At 40.1% G+C, this 21,627-nt stretch overlaps 2 protein-coding genes across 5 annotated transcripts in view; both read right to left on the reverse strand.

Moving 5' to 3' along the window:
- SPAG1 (sperm associated antigen 1) overlaps positions 1 to 14,409 on the reverse strand; it is a 45,151-nt gene extending 30,742 nt beyond the window's left edge. Inside the window, exons 1-7 of one of the 4 annotated variants that reach the window (XM_055798737.1) lie at positions 14,360 to 14,409; positions 12,870 to 13,011; positions 12,139 to 12,298; positions 11,666 to 11,791; positions 6,998 to 7,065; positions 4,715 to 4,833; positions 4,106 to 4,211 (exon numbers count right to left, since the gene is read on the reverse strand). In XM_055798737.1, coding sequence (XP_055654712.1) covers positions 4,106 to 4,211; positions 4,715 to 4,833; positions 6,998 to 7,065; positions 11,666 to 11,791; positions 12,139 to 12,298; positions 12,870 to 13,011; positions 14,360 to 14,384 — 746 coding nt within the window. In that variant the 5' untranslated portion in view covers positions 14,385 to 14,409. The other 3 variants (XM_027777689.2, XM_055798740.1, XM_027777690.2) reach the window with 3 other exon arrangements.
- Positions 14,410 to 15,773: 1,364 nt separating this feature from the next.
- On the reverse strand, positions 15,774 to 19,009 carry POLR2K (RNA polymerase II, I and III subunit K). The gene is made up of 4 exons (XM_055798755.1): positions 18,887 to 19,009; positions 17,236 to 17,299; positions 16,375 to 16,467; positions 15,774 to 15,936 (listed from the first exon to the last, which is right to left on the reverse strand). Exons 2-4 carry the CDS (start codon positions 17,294 to 17,296, stop codon positions 15,914 to 15,916), a joined length of 177 nt encoding a protein of 58 aa, XP_055654730.1. The 5' UTR covers positions 17,297 to 17,299; positions 18,887 to 19,009; the 3' UTR covers positions 15,774 to 15,913.
- Positions 19,010 to 21,627: the final 2,618 nt, after the last annotated feature.

Below are 21,627 nucleotides of genomic sequence, written 5' to 3' on the forward strand. Positions count from 1 at the left end.
TGATCTAAGGACAGCTGCCTCAAAGCACAAGAATGATCCTTTCCAAAGTACAGGAAGTCAAGCAAGCACAGAACAAGGGATGACCAGAGAACTCTTGACAGGTGGCAGTGGTTATAGGCTACCCAGAAGGAATGTAGAGACACTGGCTAAGTGCAAGTGATGGAATTAAGAAAGCAAAAGCTCAGCTGAGGTTGAAACTAGAAAAGGGACACAAAAAGCAACAAGAAACATTTTTGGCTTGTTCCCCCCCACCCCACCCCCCCCATCTATCAGCAGCAAAACAAAGATTAAGGAAACTGTGGGACCACTGGTCAATGCAGCAGAGGAACTAGAGAGAAAGGACATGGAAAAGTTTGAGTTTTTTCCAGTTTCTTTGCCTCATCTTCATTGGTAAGGTTTGCTGTCAGGCTTCATCGAGTCTAGGGGCAGATTCTGTAGGAGGGAAGCAGTACCCATAACACTGGAAGATAAAGTTAGGAAACAATACATTGGATATACATGAGTTCCGAATGGGGTGTTCGGAAAACTGGCCAACATTACTACAAGACTGCTCTATATCATCTTCGAAAAGTCATGGTGATTGGGAGAGGTTCCTGGTGACTGGTAAAGGCAAATGTCACATGTATCTTCAAGAACAGCAAGGTGAAGGACCTGGTGAACTACAGGCTGGTCAATCTAACCTCAGTTCTCAGAAAGATTACAAAGTAAGCCTTCCTGAATTCCTTTCCAGGCATATAAAGGATAAAAAGGTGACTGGCAACAGATAGCATAGATTTTACCAAGGGCAAACTACGCCAAGACCTGCCTGATAGCTTGCTTTGCTTACTGGCTCAGTGAAGGAAGGAAGAACAGAGGATGTTGCTTACCTTGACTGTAACAAAGCCTCTAACATGATGTCCCACAGTATTCTTCCAGCCAAACAGGTAAAACATGGACTAGATAGGTGGACAGTAAGGCAGACAGAAAACTAACTAGGCTGCTGGGCTCAAATAACTGAGCCACATAAAGTCCAACCGGTGTCCAGTTACTAATGGCCTGCATTTGGGATCAATATTTTTAAACATCTTTATCAGGGGGTATAAGACGGAATAGAAGACACCCCCCAGAAAGTTTGTCAATGATACAAAGCTGAGGAGAAACAGTCAATAATACACTGGACAGCAGAAGTCCAGTCAAAAGGACCTTAACAGGCCAGAGGAATGGGCTGGCAGACTTCTCAGGAAGTTCAAAAAAGGCAAGTACAAACCCCTGCTCCTGAAACAGAGTAACTCCAGCAACAGTACAGGCTGGGTGCCAACTAGCTAGAAAGCAGCTTTGCAGGAAAGGACCTGAGGGCTCTGGTGGACAACAAAATGAACAGGAGTTAACAGTGTGCTCTCAAGGCAAAGGTGACATACTGCATGCTGGGCCATATTATCAAGACTGTAGCCAAGTCAGCAGAAGTGATTCTTCCCGTCTCTTCAGCACCTATGAGAGGCAAGTGGAATGCCTGCGTGCAGTCTGGGGCTCTGCTGTACACAAAAGGCACGAACAGACTGCAGTGAGTCCTGCATGCCACCGGGATACGTAGGGGACTGCAGTACATGCAATACTTACCAGGAGAGTCTAAGGTAACTAGGTTTGTTCAGCCAGAGTGAAGGGTCAGGGGAGGTCTTGTAGCTGTTTTCAATTACTTAATGGGAAGGTATCAAGAAGACGGAGCCACATACCCTTCTCAGAAGTGCACACTGATAGGACAGAAGGCAAGAGACACAACTTGCAAAAAGGGAATTTCTGATGACATCTTAGGAAAATTTACTGGAGGAGTAGGTAGATACTGCAACAGGCTACCCAGAGAGGTTCTGATATCTCCAAGGATGGAGATATTAAAAACTTAATTGAACAAAGCCCTGAGTGAGTAACCTAATCTAACTTGGCCCTACTTTGATAGGCAATTTGCCCAAAATATCATTCCCTTGCAACCTAAACTATCGTATGATTCTGCAGTGTAAATGAAATTAGTAAGCACAGTGATTTCACTAGAGGTACGCAGAAAAACAGGCAAGACCCATTTATTTTACAATCACATCAGTACAATAGAATTATGTCAGAGCATGGCCTCTGCAAAAGTTTTGACTCTCTTTAGAAAGAAGAGAGGTTTGGTTTTTTGTAAAATGGAAAGTATTCTCTACGTTCACCTTAGAACAGGAGGCCTCATCACAAGACAGTGAATAACTGTACCCTGTGGTTCTTTTTATACAGAACTCTAGTCTTTTTCTATTTTAGCCACATACAAATAACCCCTTCAGAATATTACCAATTCACTCCAATATATGTTTTATTTAAAAATTTCTAAATGTAAGAAAATAGGAATTCTTAATGGTATTATAAAAGTGCCCAGCTAGAACAGCATGCAATGTCAGTATCATATGTTTCAGAAGGTGTACTACAATGCCCCACGGGGGTCAAATAAGAAAAGACTCTCCATTAGGAAAGATTCTGCCCATCCTTACTAATTAATACCTTATTTATGCCCCCAAAGCAGAGATTTTTACTTATTTTTATAGTATGGATTTCCATTTTATTTATTGTATATGAAATACAGCAATGGATGTTTTTTACATTCACGTCCACGTATTAAAAAAACCAAGAAAGATGTTAAGGCTGCAATTCAAGAAAAATAAACCCAAAACACCACTACCACAAATGCCTCAGTTTAAACAGCCTGTGCACTATGCATACATTTGTGCACGTACACACATGAACAATCTCCAGGTAAATTTTCGTAAGCTGTTCTACAAAACCCTGCCTCGTTCAAGGACAGTGCTTTAGGTGCTTCCTAAAGTTTTATCTATTCAATATCTATTTTATTACTGTAGCACACAATTTATTCCTATTCATTATTTTCTCCACACTTGACTGCACTGACCACAGATGCATTAACTTTCTCATAATTTTTTTTTTAGGATATCCCACTATAATATCATAGCCCATGAATTATCTTAATATTTCACCTTACCATAGTGCCGTACCATTACCCTCAGTTTGCACTGGTAATTAATACCCCAAGGCTCCCCAGGATGCTTTCAATTTCTAAGTGATAACTTTGACACTTCCAGGATCTGTGAGTTTTTTTAAAGTCCTTATAACTTCAAGGCATGAAGTTAAACATGTTTAACTTATTTATTTTCAATTAAGAATTCTTCCATTAAGAAATTGAGGGTTTTTTAATGTTAGTTTAATGTGTGAGCAGTGAGCACTTTTGCAAGTCAGACCTCTAGTGTCTCGAGATGGGTAACGTGCAAATGAGAAACAAATGCTGGTCTCCCAAAAATCCTGGTTTGTATAAATGACATCATCTTTGAACACTGTGAAAAAGGTAGAGAAAAAGCCCTAGTTCTGCCAAGGTAGCATTCAAAAAATACCTTAACTGAAATGTTACCCTTCCCTTCCTGTTGTTCTCAATTCCATTCACCTTCAACTTTTGTACTTTTGAAACAGATACAACAGAGGTCCTGTAGCAACAACCTCTATTTATACAAATAAAGCAAAAGTCTGAACGTAGACCACGGAGCACTAAATAAGGCACACAACCTGTAAGAGGCTCTCTCGTTTTTCTTTTTATCCTTTTTTTTTTTATTTTTGTGTTTATACAATTATTTTCTAGACTGCCACCAATAACAGTGTTATGATGAAGCTGCACACTGGTTTTTTCTTTCTCCTAAGAAGAGGGACTTTTATATATCTAGAATATCAATTTTACTTACTAATAATTGAGATAATCCTACTGATATCATTAATTAGAATTATTTTTAAAATAATTTAGTTTCTCAATTCACTGCTTATCCTTTTATTTTTGCAAACTTGCCCTTGAATCTCAATCTGATGGAGCTTGTGACACCTGCAGATTGCATCCTGTCACTCTCTAGCCACTTCTCTTCCTGATAAATAAAAATTAGTATCAGGATGCAACAGTGCTTTAAGTATTCTTCTGTCAAATCTTTTTGCCCTTTTGAAAATAATCTAATTGTCACTAGTTGCTTCAGTAAGAAGTTGCTTTATTTACACTGCTCTAAAAATATTCACAAGTAATAGTCATTGAAATAACACAATAGTGTTTACTCACCGAGTGTAATATGTCACTGCCTCCACATAATCACCAATGGCAAAGGCTTCATTGCCCTTTTCTCTTTCACGAGTAGCAATAAAAATCTTCTCTTTCTTTGTCATGCCTAGGAAAAAATTATATACAGAACAATAAACAACTCGCATAGGTGCAATCAAAACACTGTCAGCTAAAATACTTTGAATGTAATAATCTGTATATTATTTTTTTCAAATAACATGGCTTACTAAAAGATATATATATATATATTTTGTTTTCTATAATAAAAACCTAAATTATTCTGATAGGCATACAATTCAGAGTGCAAGACAGAAAGTGGCTGGCTAACCTCTACCATGGGTTTATAATAGCAGATGTATGCTTCACTTCTTTACCACCTAGGGCTCTCAACCTAAACACAACATAATTATTTTAAATTATTAACACCAAGACTAGTTTTTTTCAAATATGTCTCTAAGATCAGTTGGCCTTGTAATAACTTTTAGAATCTTTAGGGCCTGAAAAATAGATAAAGACACTTTTGACTCTATAATACGCTTCTTCAGTTTGCATTCACAGTCTACTACACAGTATTACCATTAAAGAAAAAGTATGTTTCTAAGACATTACCAGTTACATCTATTTTCTTTTCAATTATAGGTAGACGTGGCCTACTAAAGAATCTTGCTTTTGAGTTACTTTCTTCACAGCCTTCATCAATTTTAGAACATTCCTTTTCTACATCGAACCTAAAATTAATAAAAATCACAAATTCAGTAATGCTGTGTATGAAGACTCCTCTACTAATAGAAAAGTTTCCATTATAAACTAAAGGAAAAGAGAAATAAAGGTTGTGTTCAATTACCCATGACTAGCTAGCAAAAAGATGTTTAGTCTTATCTCCTTTCCTTGTGGTGGTGTTTTGGGTTTTTTTGTGTGCTTCTCCTGCTTATATTTTACCTCTCCTCTTCCTCCTCCCTTCTGGTTAAAACCAAACAAACCAAACCAAGAAAAATGTCTGCATCACCTCCTCACCATCTCCCCAGAAAAGACAGGCAAAACTTAAGCAACACTATGAGGCAGCTCAGTTCCAGCCCTATCAAACATTTCCATTAACCTTTACCAAAATACCTATGAAACAGCTTCAATACAATTAATATGGTAAACAAGAAAGATTTCAAAATAGTCTCAGACACTTCCAAGGTGTCTCAGACACTTCCAAGCTACGCTAAAGCTGCTTTTCAAAACAGTGTTTAGGAATTTATATCAAATAAATATTGTCACCACACTCCTATAAAACAAATAGTGTAGGAATTGGTCATTACTCTATCTGGAAACACTAAATTCACTGCTTTTCTGTGTAAGACAATGAAAAATAAACAGCCTTTGTTTTCCACAATAATCTTGACAATATGAATGAATTCTATCTGAAATAGACACACAATTTTGAAAATTTATCCAATTCAAAACATTTTCAGGCAAGACTAGTTGTTCTCCATTTTGATTCTAACCTTTTGCTAACTTGCTTTTACCTTTTTATGATAAAGTTAACCACATTTCAAATTAAGTGTTTTTCAAATATGAAGTGAAACATTTTGTCCAGAAATTGCATAAACAATATTTTGAAGGTTTTGAAACTAACCCAAAGATGTTTTGAAAACATGACGTGCTTCAAACCAGAAAACTTGTTTCAAATAATTTCTGTTTCTGTATACTCATATAATCCAAAATAAATACATTACATGGGAAAATTCACAAACCATAGTATTATCAGCATGCTAAAGCACTTTAAGATAGAGTATATAAAACTGTAAACAAAATCCCCAAATGGTTACTTCAAAGGATACAGTGGAAAGGGGGATGAAAGAATAAATTGTTGCAGAAGTTGTTCTGATAACTTATTTTTTTTGTTCACATTTGAGTAGGAAGGCCCCCATTTCTGAAACACCCATGCATGAAAATAACTAATATGCACAACTGTTTGTAATAACAGCATCTTATGCAGACAGGGTTTTTGTAAGGGTTTTGGGTAGAGCGAAGCATTCTAAGAATTACATTACCCAAACCCCACAGTCTCTAGATTTAGCTCCCCATCTACTGCACTGGAAACTTACGTGTCCTCGCTCTGGTTCTACAGCATCACATTCCAGATTTCAGGAGCTAGAGAGATGCTGCTACTACGCAACACACAGAAATACATGTATTTCCCCTTCCATGTTCAATGATTTGGGGGCATCAATCTGTCACATAACTTGGGAGGGTAACATGCCACCACTACATGATGCAGAGTGTGTCTTTGCATCAGGGCTCCATCCACTCTAGAAATATTCAGTTACTGTCTAAACCTCTAATTATGTGTAATTGCATCTGAGCAAACTGATGCACCTGCCTCAAGCTCATTCTTTGAGGTCGGTAGGGCTCAGTGCAGAAATAAGGATTCATCAGTTGTGTTTTTAATTGAGAATTGTGGCTTGAGATACACAGAACATAAAATTTATAAGCCCATGTTAAATAACCCTAGAAGTGCTTTCAAAAAAAGGATAAATTAAGATAATTGTAATTCCTTATTTTTATGTAACTCCATAGATTTTATATCCTAGATATTGAAAGGAAAAATGAAATCTGAAACAAAATCACTTTTATTTCTATTTTCTGCTGACTTGCTGTATTTCATGCAGCTTGTACAAAAGTATAGATTGACTTGGTCTCAGCTGTTAGCACCACACTGCATTATTTGCATTTTAACAGAACATTTACTATGAAAAACCTAAGTTTCACCCAAGTGTTAGAATTCCCTGAAACGTTTACCGTAATGCTGTATTTCTGGAAAACACTTTAAAAAAACACCACATTCCATTATTAAACAAATATGTAAGATTTAATAAAAACCTAAATGTAATGGATTTAACATACTTGTCCCATTCACAGTAATCCCGTGGTATGTTTTTCTTGTTTCTTTGTTTGTTTTGTAATTTTTTGTTCTGAAAGAGAAACAGACTGTAAGACAATTTTTAAAGCAGGAATTCACAGGCTTTTTGTTTTGTTTCAGCAATACGTATTCCTAGTAACTAACACTATGCATGACTAATTTCAGCATAGCCTTGACTACTTAATTCATCTTGCTCTAAAAAGAATCTTCATATATTTCACATATCATTGTATTCTGAGGAGCTCTTCAGTCTCACACTCTCTCTACTGCCCTGTTAAATGTCACAGAGGCACCGAATAAACTTTCAGATAGGAGACTGCTCTTCCTAATTAGTATCTTGTGCTGCCATCTTCCAATTCTTTCAACACAGCAACTCAGAGAACCTGTGCTAAGGTCTTGGGAAAACCCAGCCTTGTGATGAGGTGTTGGATGCTGAGATTGAATCAGTAATTTTGTTTTAAGCTTGCAATTCCCAAGAGAATGCAATGGCACAGATTTTCAAAGTCCCCGGACCCCTCACAACAAGCTTATAAATGTCTGACTTCAAAACACTGCCTGGACTTCTTTTGACTGTTTCATACTCAAGCTAACTCCCAAGATGATTTACACTCATTCTAGCTTTTAGACAAGCTCCATCATTAAGGTTTGCCTTACCTAAAATTTATCCTTAGGACCTTCCTGCAACAATCAGTCCCAACCACACATTCAACTGACTTGCATCACAACCCACCTCCTACACAAACGGAACCTTTGGCATCTCTTCTACCTCTGTCATCAGACATATTTCTGATATGTCCCTCCTTGTTCATTGACTTCAATGATACTTAATAGCAAGGTGTGGCTGCAAACGAGCATTCCACAGTAGAACAGCCAGTTCCCATCTGGTCTGCCCTGGCTGTTGAGCCCTCCTCTTACCTTGCAATCCATCAGACAGTTCAACCAATGTTAAGTGTAAAGTTGCAGATTTACAATTTTCTGGGTGCAAACAAACCATTTGATACGAGATTACAGTACAATCCCTGAATATCTGTACCAGTTCAACCAAGCACGTGATAAACTGGACCAAAGAAACAAGCTGCAACCTCTTACACTAGCTTTACCAGTGGTGACACCGTAACAAGGAAATACTTCTGCAGTTGGATGTAAACACCTCAATTTACATTATGCAAATGTGACCCCCTTCCTGTAAACACTTCTGACGACCTATAATGTTAGGTTACACAAACTTTTATAGCATATAACTTTAGAATTACTCTTAATGTTCTCAGTCTTTCAAGAAGATAGACAAACTGACTGATACATTTAGGGATTAGTACATGTTTGGAGGAGGTAACTCCCAAACATGGCTTCCTGAAACATCAGTTATTATGTATGTGTCCTGGTATATATTACAAACTTACTAATATAAAAAATATCAATTTTTTTTTCAAACCAGAAGTTCTTAACTTAAATAACCACAAAACCAGTGACACACTCAGAAGAAAATTCAAGGTATTTACACTAATGCAGCTTTAATTTAGGGAGAGAACTACAGCATGCCCTTTTAAGGAATAAGGCAGAAGCATTGATTCAAAAATGCACAGTTTTTAAAATTCCAGGTCTCATATTCTGGGGACCTTTGAAAATAAGTTGCAGATCCAGCACAGTCAGTAATTTCTCAATCAGTAATATTTCAGAGCATCTTATCCAAGTGGCTTTAATGAAAAAGGTATGTTTGCATGCTGTGGAACTGGGCGGTATGTGGGTATGTAAAGTCTGCCCAAGTCATTTTTCTTGCCAGAACTCACAACGCATGGGTCCCACAAGGTTACAAGCCCAGCGAACAACTTCTGGACCAAAGATCAAAGCAGACTGACTTCAGGTGATAAAAATTTGACATTGGTTCTCCTCTTGGCCCTGTGTGATGGTCTAAGACATTCTGTTCTGTGCCAGCTAACCAGTATTCTTTTTTAGTTCAGAGTATCCAAAATAACATGAAGTCTATATAGGCAGTATCACAATGGATGTTTATAACATAAAACTTGGAATCTGTGTTGCATGCCCTGGACTGTAGCATGAGGAGGTATCTGAGGACAGAAATCTTTCTGGAATAGGAAACTGAGTTTGGCAAAGGAACCTAACTCTGCTGAAACGCCATCAATACAGTATTTTGGAAGTGAGTATCTTTAAACCCATGCTTTAGTTCTGTCCTGGAAAGTGAGGCATCAAAAATAATAATTAAGCAATGTGGGCAGTTAAGAACAGAAAAACTGAAGCTCTCTCCAGTCCTCTTTTTATTTTGTGGTATAGACATAACCTCACAGTCCTGAGCAGTCTGTCCTGAAAGAAAGACAGGGGTCTAAGACAGAAACTTTCATATTGTGTTAAAGAGGGAAATATTCCAAAAATGGATAGAAAAAGAATGAACTTTATGCAAAATCTTCCCCATGATTCCACACCACATAAATAAATAAAAACACCACATAGAATTCTAAGCTATTAGTAGTGAATTGAAACTGTACCTACATTTAGTATCAGCATGAAAATTGTATCACAAATGCACCAAACTTGTACCCATTGGTGAAATCCACTCTTTTAGGGTCAATAAGGATTTCCACAACTGGTTTCATTAAAGTTACTGAACTTTTTATGCATCTGAAGAGTCTTTAATCAAATAAAAATGTAAAATTATGGAAGTGGTTTTGGATTTCCTTCTAGCAGAGAGGAGAAACTTATCATGCCAACTTCATAGGTGATAATATGCTACAAAATTATGTGACGCCAGTGCAAAAAATAATTATAGTTTTAGCTGATCAGCTAAACATGTTTAAAACTTGTAAGATCGCACATAGCTTTATCAGCAAGAAAGAAATAACACTTGTTTAAGTATATTATTCTGATTTTTTTGAGATTTCGTATTACAGGTATAAATCTAGTGTATACTACAGAAACATTCTTTTTATTCAGTAATGGTCTAGTAGTGGTATAACTGCACTGCTACGTAAAAAGACTGAATTCTAACACTCATTTTCAAGCCCCCCTTCTCTCTTCCAGGACAGGTTACAATTCACTTCAAAGGCCATCTGCTTGGACAAAAGGAATGGAAATCACATACCATGGATAAGGCATAAGGCTATATTTAGGTTTCCTGGGTAATAATGCTAACACCTAAACACTGTATGGAGAAAAAAAGTGATAAAAACTTGACCTGAAGACTGTTGCATTTTTTAAAATAGAAAAAAAATTTCTGAATAAATATTTTGTCTTTGAATGGAGAACACATACTCTTTAGGAAAACTGTATATCCTAGATTTCAAGCCACATTCCACCATTTTAGGCTTATATTCTGATCTGGATCCACTGAGTTCACATGATAATTTATTTACCATTTCCTGCTCTAGGAAACACACAAGACATAAATCAAGAGTAAAGCTACAGTGGCACTCTACATCTCAGCAAAACAGTATAGTTAAGAGGAACACGCATTGCAAAATGTGAAAGAGGACAGATTAATTAAAAAAAAAACAACCAAACCCCCAAAAACCAACTCAAAAGCACGCCTTAGTCACAATACTAACCACTTACAAAGCGTTACACTGAAATACCCAGCCTCTTTGTATACCACATAACAGAGAATGCCTTATTATCCCAAATGTCTTGGTCTGATCTTGAAGTACCAGCTGACAAAAAGTAGTTTCTGACAACATGGGAACATGAATCAGGTATTTACCAATACCCAATTATTCCAATAAAATCTGCCGTATTAACAATTAGTAAGAAATATCACAAGACCTGTAAGGATCCGTTCATAACATTTCTCACTTCCACACTTCCAAAAAGGTAAATCCTTCAGTTAATCTGTTGTAACAGTGCCACAATTCTAAAGAAAAATAGTGAGAATCAGACCAAACCCACCTATGATAACATCGGACAATTCACAAACATGCCATCCCACACCTACTTTTCTACCAGTCCCTCCAACAGACTGCATTTAGTACGAGTAAGAAAAGCTGCTCACAGACGAAACAGATGGCAGGCAGATAAATGAAAAAAAAACATGAGAAACCCAATACCTAGGAAAAAATGTAACCTTTTATTCTGTAGTTCTGAAGATTTGTTAGGTATGCTTTATGGCTAAAGCTGGAATACCAACTTAAGGTATAAAATAAGGGGAATCAAAAGCTACATGTGTGCAGTAGAACCCAATGAAGAAGTGGCTATAGAGTGAAACAGTGCAGAGGGTCTCCAACATCCACACTGTATGTGTTTCACGGTATTTATTTTGGACTAGTTCCTGTCTGAGCTCATGGAACAAAAGCCTACTGGCAGCTACAGGAAATCTCCTGGCATCATTTCATCTGAAAGGAACCTAGTTCATATGCTTAAACACTACTTTGAAATATGAATCAAAGAACATAAAAGGGTGTTTAAGGAGATTTGATCCAGAAATGAATTCTTGATCAGAATTAAAACATTATTACAGGACACATGCTAGTACTAAGGAGGCACTTTTGTTTAAGCATTGGTCTCTTGCAAGGGAACTACAAGGGTTTTATTTTCTGGTTAAAAAATAAATCTACTAAGAAAGACTCAATGACTAGAAATTTGTGCATATAAAACTTCCTAATTTTAGAAATACATGTAATTAACATACATTAGAAGACTGGAGATACCTGATTAGCAGGAAGACAGCTGCTGGAACAACGAATAGGAGGCAATTTATCTTGTTTTTCATGCAGTGTGTCTGCTCTTGGGAACTGTGGTTTCTTATCATCTTCATACATTTCTGTCACCCAGCTCTGAAAATAAATAAATATCTGTACCTTAAAGCAGGAAAGCAGACAGACTTCATAGCCTACAATGACCCTAACAACTCTCCCTGTAATGCACTGTTCTTAATGGGGAAAAGCAATTAAGACAAAAACCAACTGTATTTTTTTTAATAAAAATCTAAAAAAACCCACAGTTAAAATGGGCATTAAAGATTCAGTGGCATTAATTCAAGAAAATTTTAAAACCCCCAACATAATTCTTTTATCATTTCCTCATTTAATCAAATAATTACATTCTACTTGGGCACAAAAGGAAGATTGATACATCAAAGTGATTATATTACTGACCATTATAAATTAGAGTTATACTGTACCATCAGTTCATCATTAATTGTTTCCCATTCTTCAGCTGTGAAATCAGAAGCTGTGGCTGCAGGCTTATCTTTTCTCAGAGCTCTGCTCCTTGGATCTAAATGCTCAATACGCTTTTCACAAAACAATGTAAGTTCAGGATAACATCCCTCTTCACCAGACCTTTAAAATGCAAAGATATAAAAGTTACAAAAAAGAATTAAACTGCACTGTGTCCTCCACATATCTCTCCAGGTGTAGTCACCACAGTGACTGCAGAGGACTGTTTTCCTGTTACATTTTAATTCCACTATCACTTAACAACGTTTTGATCAGAAAATTCCAGTGAGTTAACCTTCAATCACTTTCCAATGGCCACACACAATTCACAAATACTATCATAGTGCTCATAAAAAAATGCTTCTGTCATTTTCAGCAAAAGTTAAACAGGCACGGCATCTGAAATTACCACAGTTACACAAGATGACTTCATGACAGAACCAAAACCCAGCAGCAGCATTTAAGAAAAACCTGGCATTGAGTTACTCAAACCTTTTGGGTGGTTAGAACAGGACTTAGATTTTCTAGCGTTATCATTTGGAGACTTTTAACATGATTACTTCATATTTTAATTTTTAAATTAGAAAGTCACAAAGAGGTTCAAGGCAAGTAGAGTATTCAGGTAAGAGTTCCTTCAAATTTAACAGAACAGGAATATAAATTGGTAATGAAGGTAAGAAAATACAATGTTTACCTTAACACCCTAAGAATCTTTTCCAGGTGTTTAACATCCGTGCATTTTTCAATGAACTTGTAGTCCAGATGACCGATAGGTATTTGAAATGTTTTAGTGGTTCCTTGGTCCAGCCAAAATGGTACTGACTCATCACCCATACCTATTAAAAGGAAAAAATACAGTGATTCTATAGGCACTTAGTTCTATTTTGAAGCAATGCTTATTAATTTAAGGAATAGCCAACTCTGTTATGCAAGCAGACCTACAGCCACAAAAGAGAAATTTCAAATTTGAACACCTGATCACACAAACTTCTTGACAGAGGTTTACTGAAAAAAGTACACTTTGGAAAAAGGCTACGTACAGCTCTATTGCTTGTGCAAGCAGTCAGACTGCTTAAAAAGAAATTGCCAATTTTTGCCTACCGCATTCTCTATTTTTCTTTAAACACAATATGGTACTGTGGTGGGGATGAACGAGAAGATGATGCAGGACCCTCTATTTTTTTCAGAGCGTAGATGTTACCCAACTCAGTGCATCTAATGGAATGATAACCTTTGGCTTCTCTGTAGCCAAAATAAATCCAATTGTCTTTCCTCACTAACTGCATTTTCTGGGCCTCTGATTATTTATGTTACTATATATTATATTGGGTGTTAGATATACATATATATTGTATACATATTATTACATTTCTATTATTACTGTACTAAACCTGCATCTTTTCCAGTAAGTCTGTAAGTGATGACGTGAGGTGTTCAGACTGGGCACTTCCAGCCTCCCTGTACCTTTGACCTGCTCACCTGCATCTTTTTCTATTTTGATTCCAAGCTCTATGGAGCAGAAATTCTCCCCTCATGTTATATAGTGCTTAAAGCAGTAAACAAGTACAGTAAGAGCAGCTAGCTCATATGTGTTAACAACTATGTATGAATATAAACCTGACTAAAATAACTGTGTTCTAACATCTAGCATAGTTACACATATTAGCCTGCAGTCGCACAAAAATGTTTACAATACAGTATCACTTAAATAATTACTAGTTATAATTAGGTATTACATAAGGATAGGATTCTGCCCCCAAAACGTAACGGTTTCAGGACAGGAAAAGACACAACATGCACGGAAAGAGACGAATACAGGAAATAATTAGGAGTAAAACGCAAAAAACATCACAAACCTGCAACCTTTCCTCCCGTGCCGGTGTTTCCAGAGGCGTTAGGAACCGGACACCACACCTCGGTTGCGCAGGGCGCAGCTCTACTACAACACAACTTTCACGCCGCGGAGCCAGGAATTTACCTTCCCAAGGCCACCGAAGGCTCCCCTCACGGCGCGGCCGAGGCGCGGGCAGCCCCAGCCTAGCAACTGTTGCTATGTACAACATGGCGGCCGCGCCCGGGCGAGCGGCGGCGCGCACACGGGGCTGTCTTCCCCGGTGACCCCCGTACAAGGCTCCCCAGCGCCGGCAGACACACCGACGCGGCGGCCCGGACTGCAACACCCACCTGCCCGGTGCCCCGGTGCCGCCATGGTGCAGCCGCCACCCGTCGCCGGGCTCCGCCGGCCGCCGCGCATGCGCAGCTGGGCTGTGGCGGAGGCCGCGCTGCCGCCCCCCTCCTTCCTCCGCCGGGCGGGAGCGGAGCCCCTAGGTCAGGGCTGAGCGGGGCGACGGGGGCAGAAATACAGGTTTAGTAAAACATAACCCGTTCGCTTTCAACGGAGCATTTCATTCAGCTTCGAACCACCACTCCCCTCCCAACACCGGTCTCCACAACGCCACGGCCCGCCAGCGCGGCAGGCCCCGGCGGCGCTCGCTGAGGCAGGCCCGGGCCCGGGCCCCCGCCCCCTCCCGGCAGCAGCAGCTGCTCTTCCCCGCAGCTCTCCGGTCGAAGGAAGCGCCCCAGCTGCCCAGCCCTGACCCCCACCGCAGCTCCTGTGGCGTTGGCACTGTCTTCTCTAGCGGGCGGCCCTGGAGCTCGCCCCTCTGAGCAGCCACGGCAGCGGCCCCCTTGTTTCTGTGGTGCAGGCTGGTCAGCAAACTGGTAGCAACTGCGCAGTATAAATGATAACATTTTTACGTGAGTGTATCTGGCTTCCAGGGAAAAACCTAGGCAAGAAATGCCTGAACAGCTAAGATACTTAAGAAAATCTTAACCAAACAGCCTCAAAACAAAATCTGGTAAGTGCTTTTTTACCCCCTGAAACGACCCACTGCAGTTCATTTATGAGCCAGTACACAGTCATGCAGTCCGTAACAAAGACACCTTACTACATTGGTAACAGTTGAACACTTAACATTAATAGCATCATTAACACCATCAAAATTGAGATTTGGAAGCACTTAAGGAGGTTACATAAGCATCAGACACAATCCAGCAGTTTCTTGTAGTACACTTCAATGATAAGGATATTTTATTATTACTTAATACACATCCCAGACAGATGGATGCAAAAAGTTTTGGACCATCAATATAAAACCACTTTGGTCTTTTTATTACAGACCTCTGAGAAGTCACCTGAAAAGCAAAACAAGGTGCTATTTTAGTTTTGGAACACTACCCAGATTAGCTTTATAGCACAGACCTAATTCATTCCTTGAGGTACAACAAAATCAAGAAGCACTTTGGAAATTTGTTTACACACTGCTTCTTAATGTTTACCTTGCCTCCTGCCCTCTTCTGAGAGATGATTTTTCTGGCACTTCGTCCGCAACAGAGGAATTCACTCAAACCAGTGGTTTTATGCAATTCACAGCAGTCCAAAGAACATTTAACAAAGTTAAAGTGTAAAGTTGAGAGTAATGAAAACAAGGTTAACTCACCGAAGTTACCACTGAACCTGAAAAAACTATCATATACTCTAACTACAATTTAAACAACAGCTTTAGAAATCTACTGCTGGAAGACAGTATAGACAAAATTTAGTATCACAGTAAACTTTAATATGTCAATATCTTAAAACACAAATAAGAGTATGCATTTGTACAGAAATGGATTTACAGAGCAAAGTTATCAGCAAGATTAAACTGCATCATGAAGTCACTGTGTCTTCAGCAGACATCATCGGGCATCAAAAACCACCACTAGGTTAGTGCAGTTAAAGAAAAAAATGTACTTGAAAAAAGACTCGGAGCTGGGGGGGAGGAGAAGACAGACTGTCTAAGTCTAAAGTCGCAACTAACTACATAAAGCATTTCCAAACTCATCTTTCATCTTTAATGAACCCTACAACACTTTTATTAAAAGGCTGAATAATATCAACAATGCGCAGTATGTCACCCAGCAGACTATCATAGCTTATTATATCTTGCATAGAAAATGAAAAAAAAAAAACAAAAGAGAAAGCGCCAGGAAAGAAAACAAGGTGCCCAATCACGCTTCAGAGACTTTCCTATAACACTCTGCTCTACTGTCTTGATTTTTAGCCTTGAAGGATTCTTACAATTACTCAAATCTTCTCTTCCGTTTCCCTTATATGGCTTGTCTCTACTCACAGCTTAAGTGCAGGTGTAAAAGGATACATCTTTTTGTCCTCTTCTTGTACATTATTCTGTAGCCACATTCTCTGCATCTGATAGGATCTCTTGCTTTTATCTCATTTTCTGTATGACATTCTGATGTGATGGAGTGGGTAAACAAAATCAGAATTGTTAACACACAGATAACTTTCAAAAGTCACAATAGTCAAATTGCAAGATGTGGCAAACAACAGAAAATAACTGTAGTGAATTTGTATGAAGAGCTGAATGATATCAAGATACTGTGACAAAAAAAAAAAAAGGCAAATTTACCTTCTATTAAGGTCAGGCAGGATCTTGCTAAACTCACCAAATTCTTATTGCACAGATTACATTCCGCTCTTAATACAACTAGACTGTCTACTAATGAAAACTTCAGCTCAGCCCCCAAAAGACCCAAGTTTACTTTCTTAAAACAAAATAGTTCAGATATTCCTGAAATGACAATTGAAAATCACCAATTTTTAAAATTTTTAAGTTGCTGACTTATCTACATGTAAGAGAGAATTTGACTACTGCACTTCAAAAAAAGCTGACTGACCATATAGCATTCTAAAAAAAATAAATTCTCTGCGATGCACTAAGTAGAAGGTCCACTATCTGCACCACAAGCAGACACAGAGAAAGCATCCTCTAGAGATGGAGACCTTCCAAACAGCAAGACAAGCTCTAATGAATCACTTCCACGTGGCTATCCATATATAACCTGTATATGTGGTACCATCAGTATGTAAAGCTTTAAAGAACATCAGGATCCACACTTGTATTTATGTACTCTTCAGTGCAATGATTACACAGTCTTCATTATTAAAACACTGAGTCTCAAATAACAAGTAAAAAAATTCACTGATGTCTTCTCTTTACCTCCACAAATGTAAATCATTGGCTGCTGCTTTGGAGGCTGCACATCCTTCTGTGAATCCATGTCCTAAACAAAAAACACCGAACATGCAAACCAGCTTTCTTTTTTAATTCATTTTTCAAGGCATACACAAACCCTTATGCCAGCAAATAGCATTCATGATGCTTCTTTATGAGCATGACTCTCAGATGCTTTTGTTTAATATTACAGTAAGGATTGTTTCCCTATTTTCAGAGTTTGTTTCAGTATAAATTCAACTAGGAAAACTAGGGTCTTGGAAACAGAAAGATAGGCTTGACAAAAACAGTTCATCCTTTGTTTAAGAGAGTCTGACCAGCACTTGACAAATCACCTTGTTAAAGCCCTCAATATGCCACTCCATTGGAGAAAACTGGAGATAATTCACTAAATTCCACATCTTTTAAATAAGGTTTTGCTCTATCATAACCATAGCAGCATCTTAATCCATGTTAAAGTCTTTTTGTGTCAGTACATTATTGTAAAATATAAGCAGTCACCTATTAGCACTTGAAAACAGCAGTGCCTTCCAAAACAGCTGAACTAAGGAGGATGTGCTCATTTTGGCTGGGATAGAGTTAATTTTCTTCACAGTAGCTAGTATGTGTTATGTTTTGGATTTGTGCTGGAAACAGTGCTGATAACAGAGATGTTTTAGTTACTGCTGAGCAGGGCTTACACAGAGTCAAGGCCTTTTCTGCTTCTCACACCGCCCTACCAGTGAGGAGGCTAGGGAGCAAAGGAAGTTGGGAAGGGACACAGCCAGGACAGCTGACCCAACTGATCAAAGGGATATTCCATACCGTACAACATCATGCTCAGCATATAGAGCTGGGGAAGAAAGAGGAAGGGGGACACACATTCAAAGTGATGGCATTTGTCTTCCCAAGTAACTCTTACAGGTGATGGAGCCCTGCTTTCCTGGAGATGGCTTAACACCTGCCTGCCCATGGGAAATGGTAAACGAATTCCTTGCTTTGCTGTCTTTATCCAACCTACTTTGTGAGTTTTCTCACTTTTACTCTTCTAATTCTCTCCCCCATCCCACTGGGGATGCAGTTTTATGGGGCCTAGTTGCCAGCTGGTGTTAAATCACGACAGAGGACCACAGATGCAACTAAATGACTTGAATTGGTGCTGCTCATACAGCAAAGTAATACTACTGCTAAAGACAGCAGTGCTCTACAGCTATGTATTTTGCAGGGAGGTGCCATGGTTTAGACAGCCTTCGCGTACCCTACAACTGTAAGTAACTGCCAATCTGACAGGGCCAAGAGGCACACAGATGCACCAACGTGCACCAGCGCGCAACCGTTACCACATCGGAGCACCGGCCGCGCTACTCCTGCCCGGGGCGCCACACGCACTTGTGAAAGGCAAACCCGCCCCTTCCCGCCCCGCGACGGAGGAGCCGGGCGGGCGGCCCTTCTCACAGCCCACCGCCCCCGCGGCCCTAGGCAGCCCAGTTCCGCACCGGGACCACCCCACAGCCCCGCGGTGCTTTTACACAAAAGAAAAGCCTACAAGGTTGGGGCGACCCTTCCCCTGCTCACCACAGCCACACCCCCCACAAGCCAAGGCGGCCACCGGCTGCAAAGAGAGGAACCCGAAAACCCCCGGCCACCGCCAACCCACCTGCGTAAGCAACTCCGGGGGCCCGGGCGCTGGTTGATGACGACAACGCGGGCGCCGCCGGAGGCGGGGCCGGTGCCGCCGACGCCGATTGCGCGGCCCGCCCCGCGGTGCCCGGTGCCGCCCTGAGCCGTGTAGCTCAGTGCGTGCCGTTATGCGGCTGGCGGTGCCCTGGTACCGTGCGGAGACCGCACCGCAGCTGTGCCCTGCCCTGCCCTGTGAGTGAGGGAGCTGCGGGAGCCCTGGGGCCCCGGCCCGAGCGGCTGGGCCCCGGCAGCAAGCGGCCGGCAGCTCCCGCCTCCTCCCTGCTGAATAATTTAAGTTGAGAACGTAATAAATATTTAGCTGCCGGCGTGAACCACTTTGGAGAAAAGCAGTATATTTGCTGGCATTTTTTAATAGATGTTTTCATATGAGTAGCAGCGTCAGTTTCCTAAGCAGAAGGTAGGCAGCGGCGCCCTGGGTGGCTGTGTCCGGCGGTCCCCCACCCGCTCTGCTCGCTCGGGGGGGGAGAACGCCCCGTGCCAGCTCCGATCTACGGCTGGGACCTCGGAACCGCCGAGGTGTTTTACCTCAACGCCCTTTCTCTTTTCAGAAGCATTTTACCTAAGATTTTACCTAAAACCCGCATCTTGATATCTTAATGTCGTGGGTGGTATCATATGTACTTACATTAAACTAAACTTACAAGCTGTGATACTACCTGTTGTAAGGTCGTATTATGAAAGAAGTTGAAATGTCGGCGATTCCCGAACGTACTGAAGTGAAATGGTACTGACGAGATTTTAAACGGGTTTTGTTGCTCTCAGTCCCTGGAGGTATGGATTTTGAATTTTCGATAGACACTCTCTAGAATCAGCTATCATTGCTTTATTCCTGGGGAAAAAAAAAAATTAACAAATACTGTGTTTTGTGTATATGATGATTTAAATTACTTCATCATTCACAAGGTTCCCTATTTCAAGGAAAGGTATTTCTTTTTCTGAATACCTAGTTAAAATTGTTTCCTAAGCACCTGACTGCATTGCTATGTATGAGGGTTTATGAGTTGTAATTAATGATGTTGTCCTCATAGTAGCAAATCACCTTCATACATGACCTATAGCTTATCTAAAATAAATGTGAGGAGTAATGAAGAAGCGCGGTTTTCCTAATTTTGTATGAAGTTAAACGTAATGGAAACACAATGATGATTTTGGGCAGCTCCCTTGCTTCTCCATACCGCTGTGTGTGAATAAAGCTAAATACAACTATTGGAGTGCCAGAATAAAGCACGAGCAAGAAAAACGGTATGTGAAAGGCAGAGCTATTCGTCTCGATTCTGAGTTCCCCGTGCCATTACTGCCGCCGTCCTCTCCTCCGCCAGCGCCGTCGTAGGTGCGGGTGCGTGCCCAGAGTTTGAGGATGGGGGGGACACACACACACACACAATCCTGAACCCTAGATCTCCTGGTAAACGCACACTAAGTAATTACCATCTCATAAATACAGAAGTAAAAAACAACTGGCGTTATTTCTCCAGGCTCGTTTTGTATTTTAAATATGTATGCGTTTGTCAGACCGGTAATTTTAAAAGGGCTTGGTAATGATACCACCATGAAAAAGTCAGTTAATTCTGTGAAAATAAGGTCTCCGCTGTTAAGAAAGAAATCATGTAATTGCTCGATTATTGGCATCCTTTAACTGTTCCCTTGGGAAAATAGGACGTTTTGCCAGATCTTAAAGCTTCGGTTACTTCAACCCTTTCTGACAAAGTCCACCTCCTTCGAAAGGAGTGTGCTTTAACAGTGGAACTCCATTTTGATGAGCCGATAAACACCAGTCCTAAAGATGCTCCTTGGATTTAGAGTAGCAAAAGGCTAGGACTACGTGGGAGACGTCCACTGTCCCGTACAGTGAAACAGCTCTTAGGGAATCAGTAGCAAAGGGTGAGGAAAGGCTTGTGGGGCGAGGTGGGAGGTGCAGGGGTATTTTTTAGATGGGAAGGAAATGCTGAGCGCAGCGTGTGTATTGCATACCGTCTTATCTCATTTTATTTGTTTAGAAGCAGTGTTCTCAGGCTTTAGTTGGGGTTTTGTTTGGGTGGGATTTTTTTTTCTGGTGGTGAGTCTTTTTGTTAAATCACGCTTTTTCGTGTGATGTATTGCATTAAATGCCGCAATTAAAACTTGTTACATTTCTTGGATATTTTTGATCCAAGTCATGTAAGTCCATTCGAGTTTAAGTGACAGAGACAGAACATGCAGCTGCTGTGTCCCTGCTTGAAAGAGGTAGCAAGATGTCAATTTCACATAAAAGATTATTTTATAAATAAATACATCTATTTGAAAAAATAATTTCTTCTGATACATGTCAAATAGATGATACTACAGAAAGCACTTTCTGAAAACCTGTATAACATTCCAGAAAGTCTCTAATGATTTCTCCTTCTGGAAAGGAAGGGGCAGATACCCCAATAGCCTTCCTCGTTTTATCCATAACTGCTACCTTGTAGTCATATAAAACAATATTCTTTATCTAACAATGTCACAGTTTCCCCCGGCTCTGGATAGGTAACTAAAATCCGTGTTCCCCCTCGGGCCGTTCTCAGTCTGCCAGGCGCCGCTGCCAGCGGGTGGGCTGTGAAAGGCTGGAGGAGCGGCGGCTGCCGAAGGGCTGCAGGCATGCCACACCTCACGTACGAGGATTACGTTAGTTAATTTCGGCGTTTCTTTGCAAAGTCTCTGTTTCGCTTCTTTCAACGT

The sequence above is a fragment of the Falco peregrinus genome, chromosome 3 (assembly GCF_023634155.1).
Source record: "Falco peregrinus isolate bFalPer1 chromosome 3, bFalPer1.pri, whole genome shotgun sequence".
NCBI lineage: Eukaryota > Metazoa > Chordata > Aves > Falconiformes > Falconidae > Falco > Falco peregrinus.

Excerpts from the sequence above, each read along its gene's own strand:
- POLR2K (XM_055798755.1), bottom strand. The coding sequence starts at position 17,296 with ATGGATTCACAGAAGGATGTGCAGCCTCCAAAGCAGCAGCCAATGATT. Across the intron at positions 16,468-17,235 it reads AATGATTTACATTTGTGGAG|AATGTCATACAGAAAATGAG; the intron begins GTAAAGAGAAGA and ends CCATCACATCAG. Across the intron at positions 15,937-16,374 it reads CAAGAAGAGGACAAAAAGAT|TGGTGGTTTTTGATGCCCGA; the intron begins GTATCCTTTTAC and ends GCACTAACCTAG.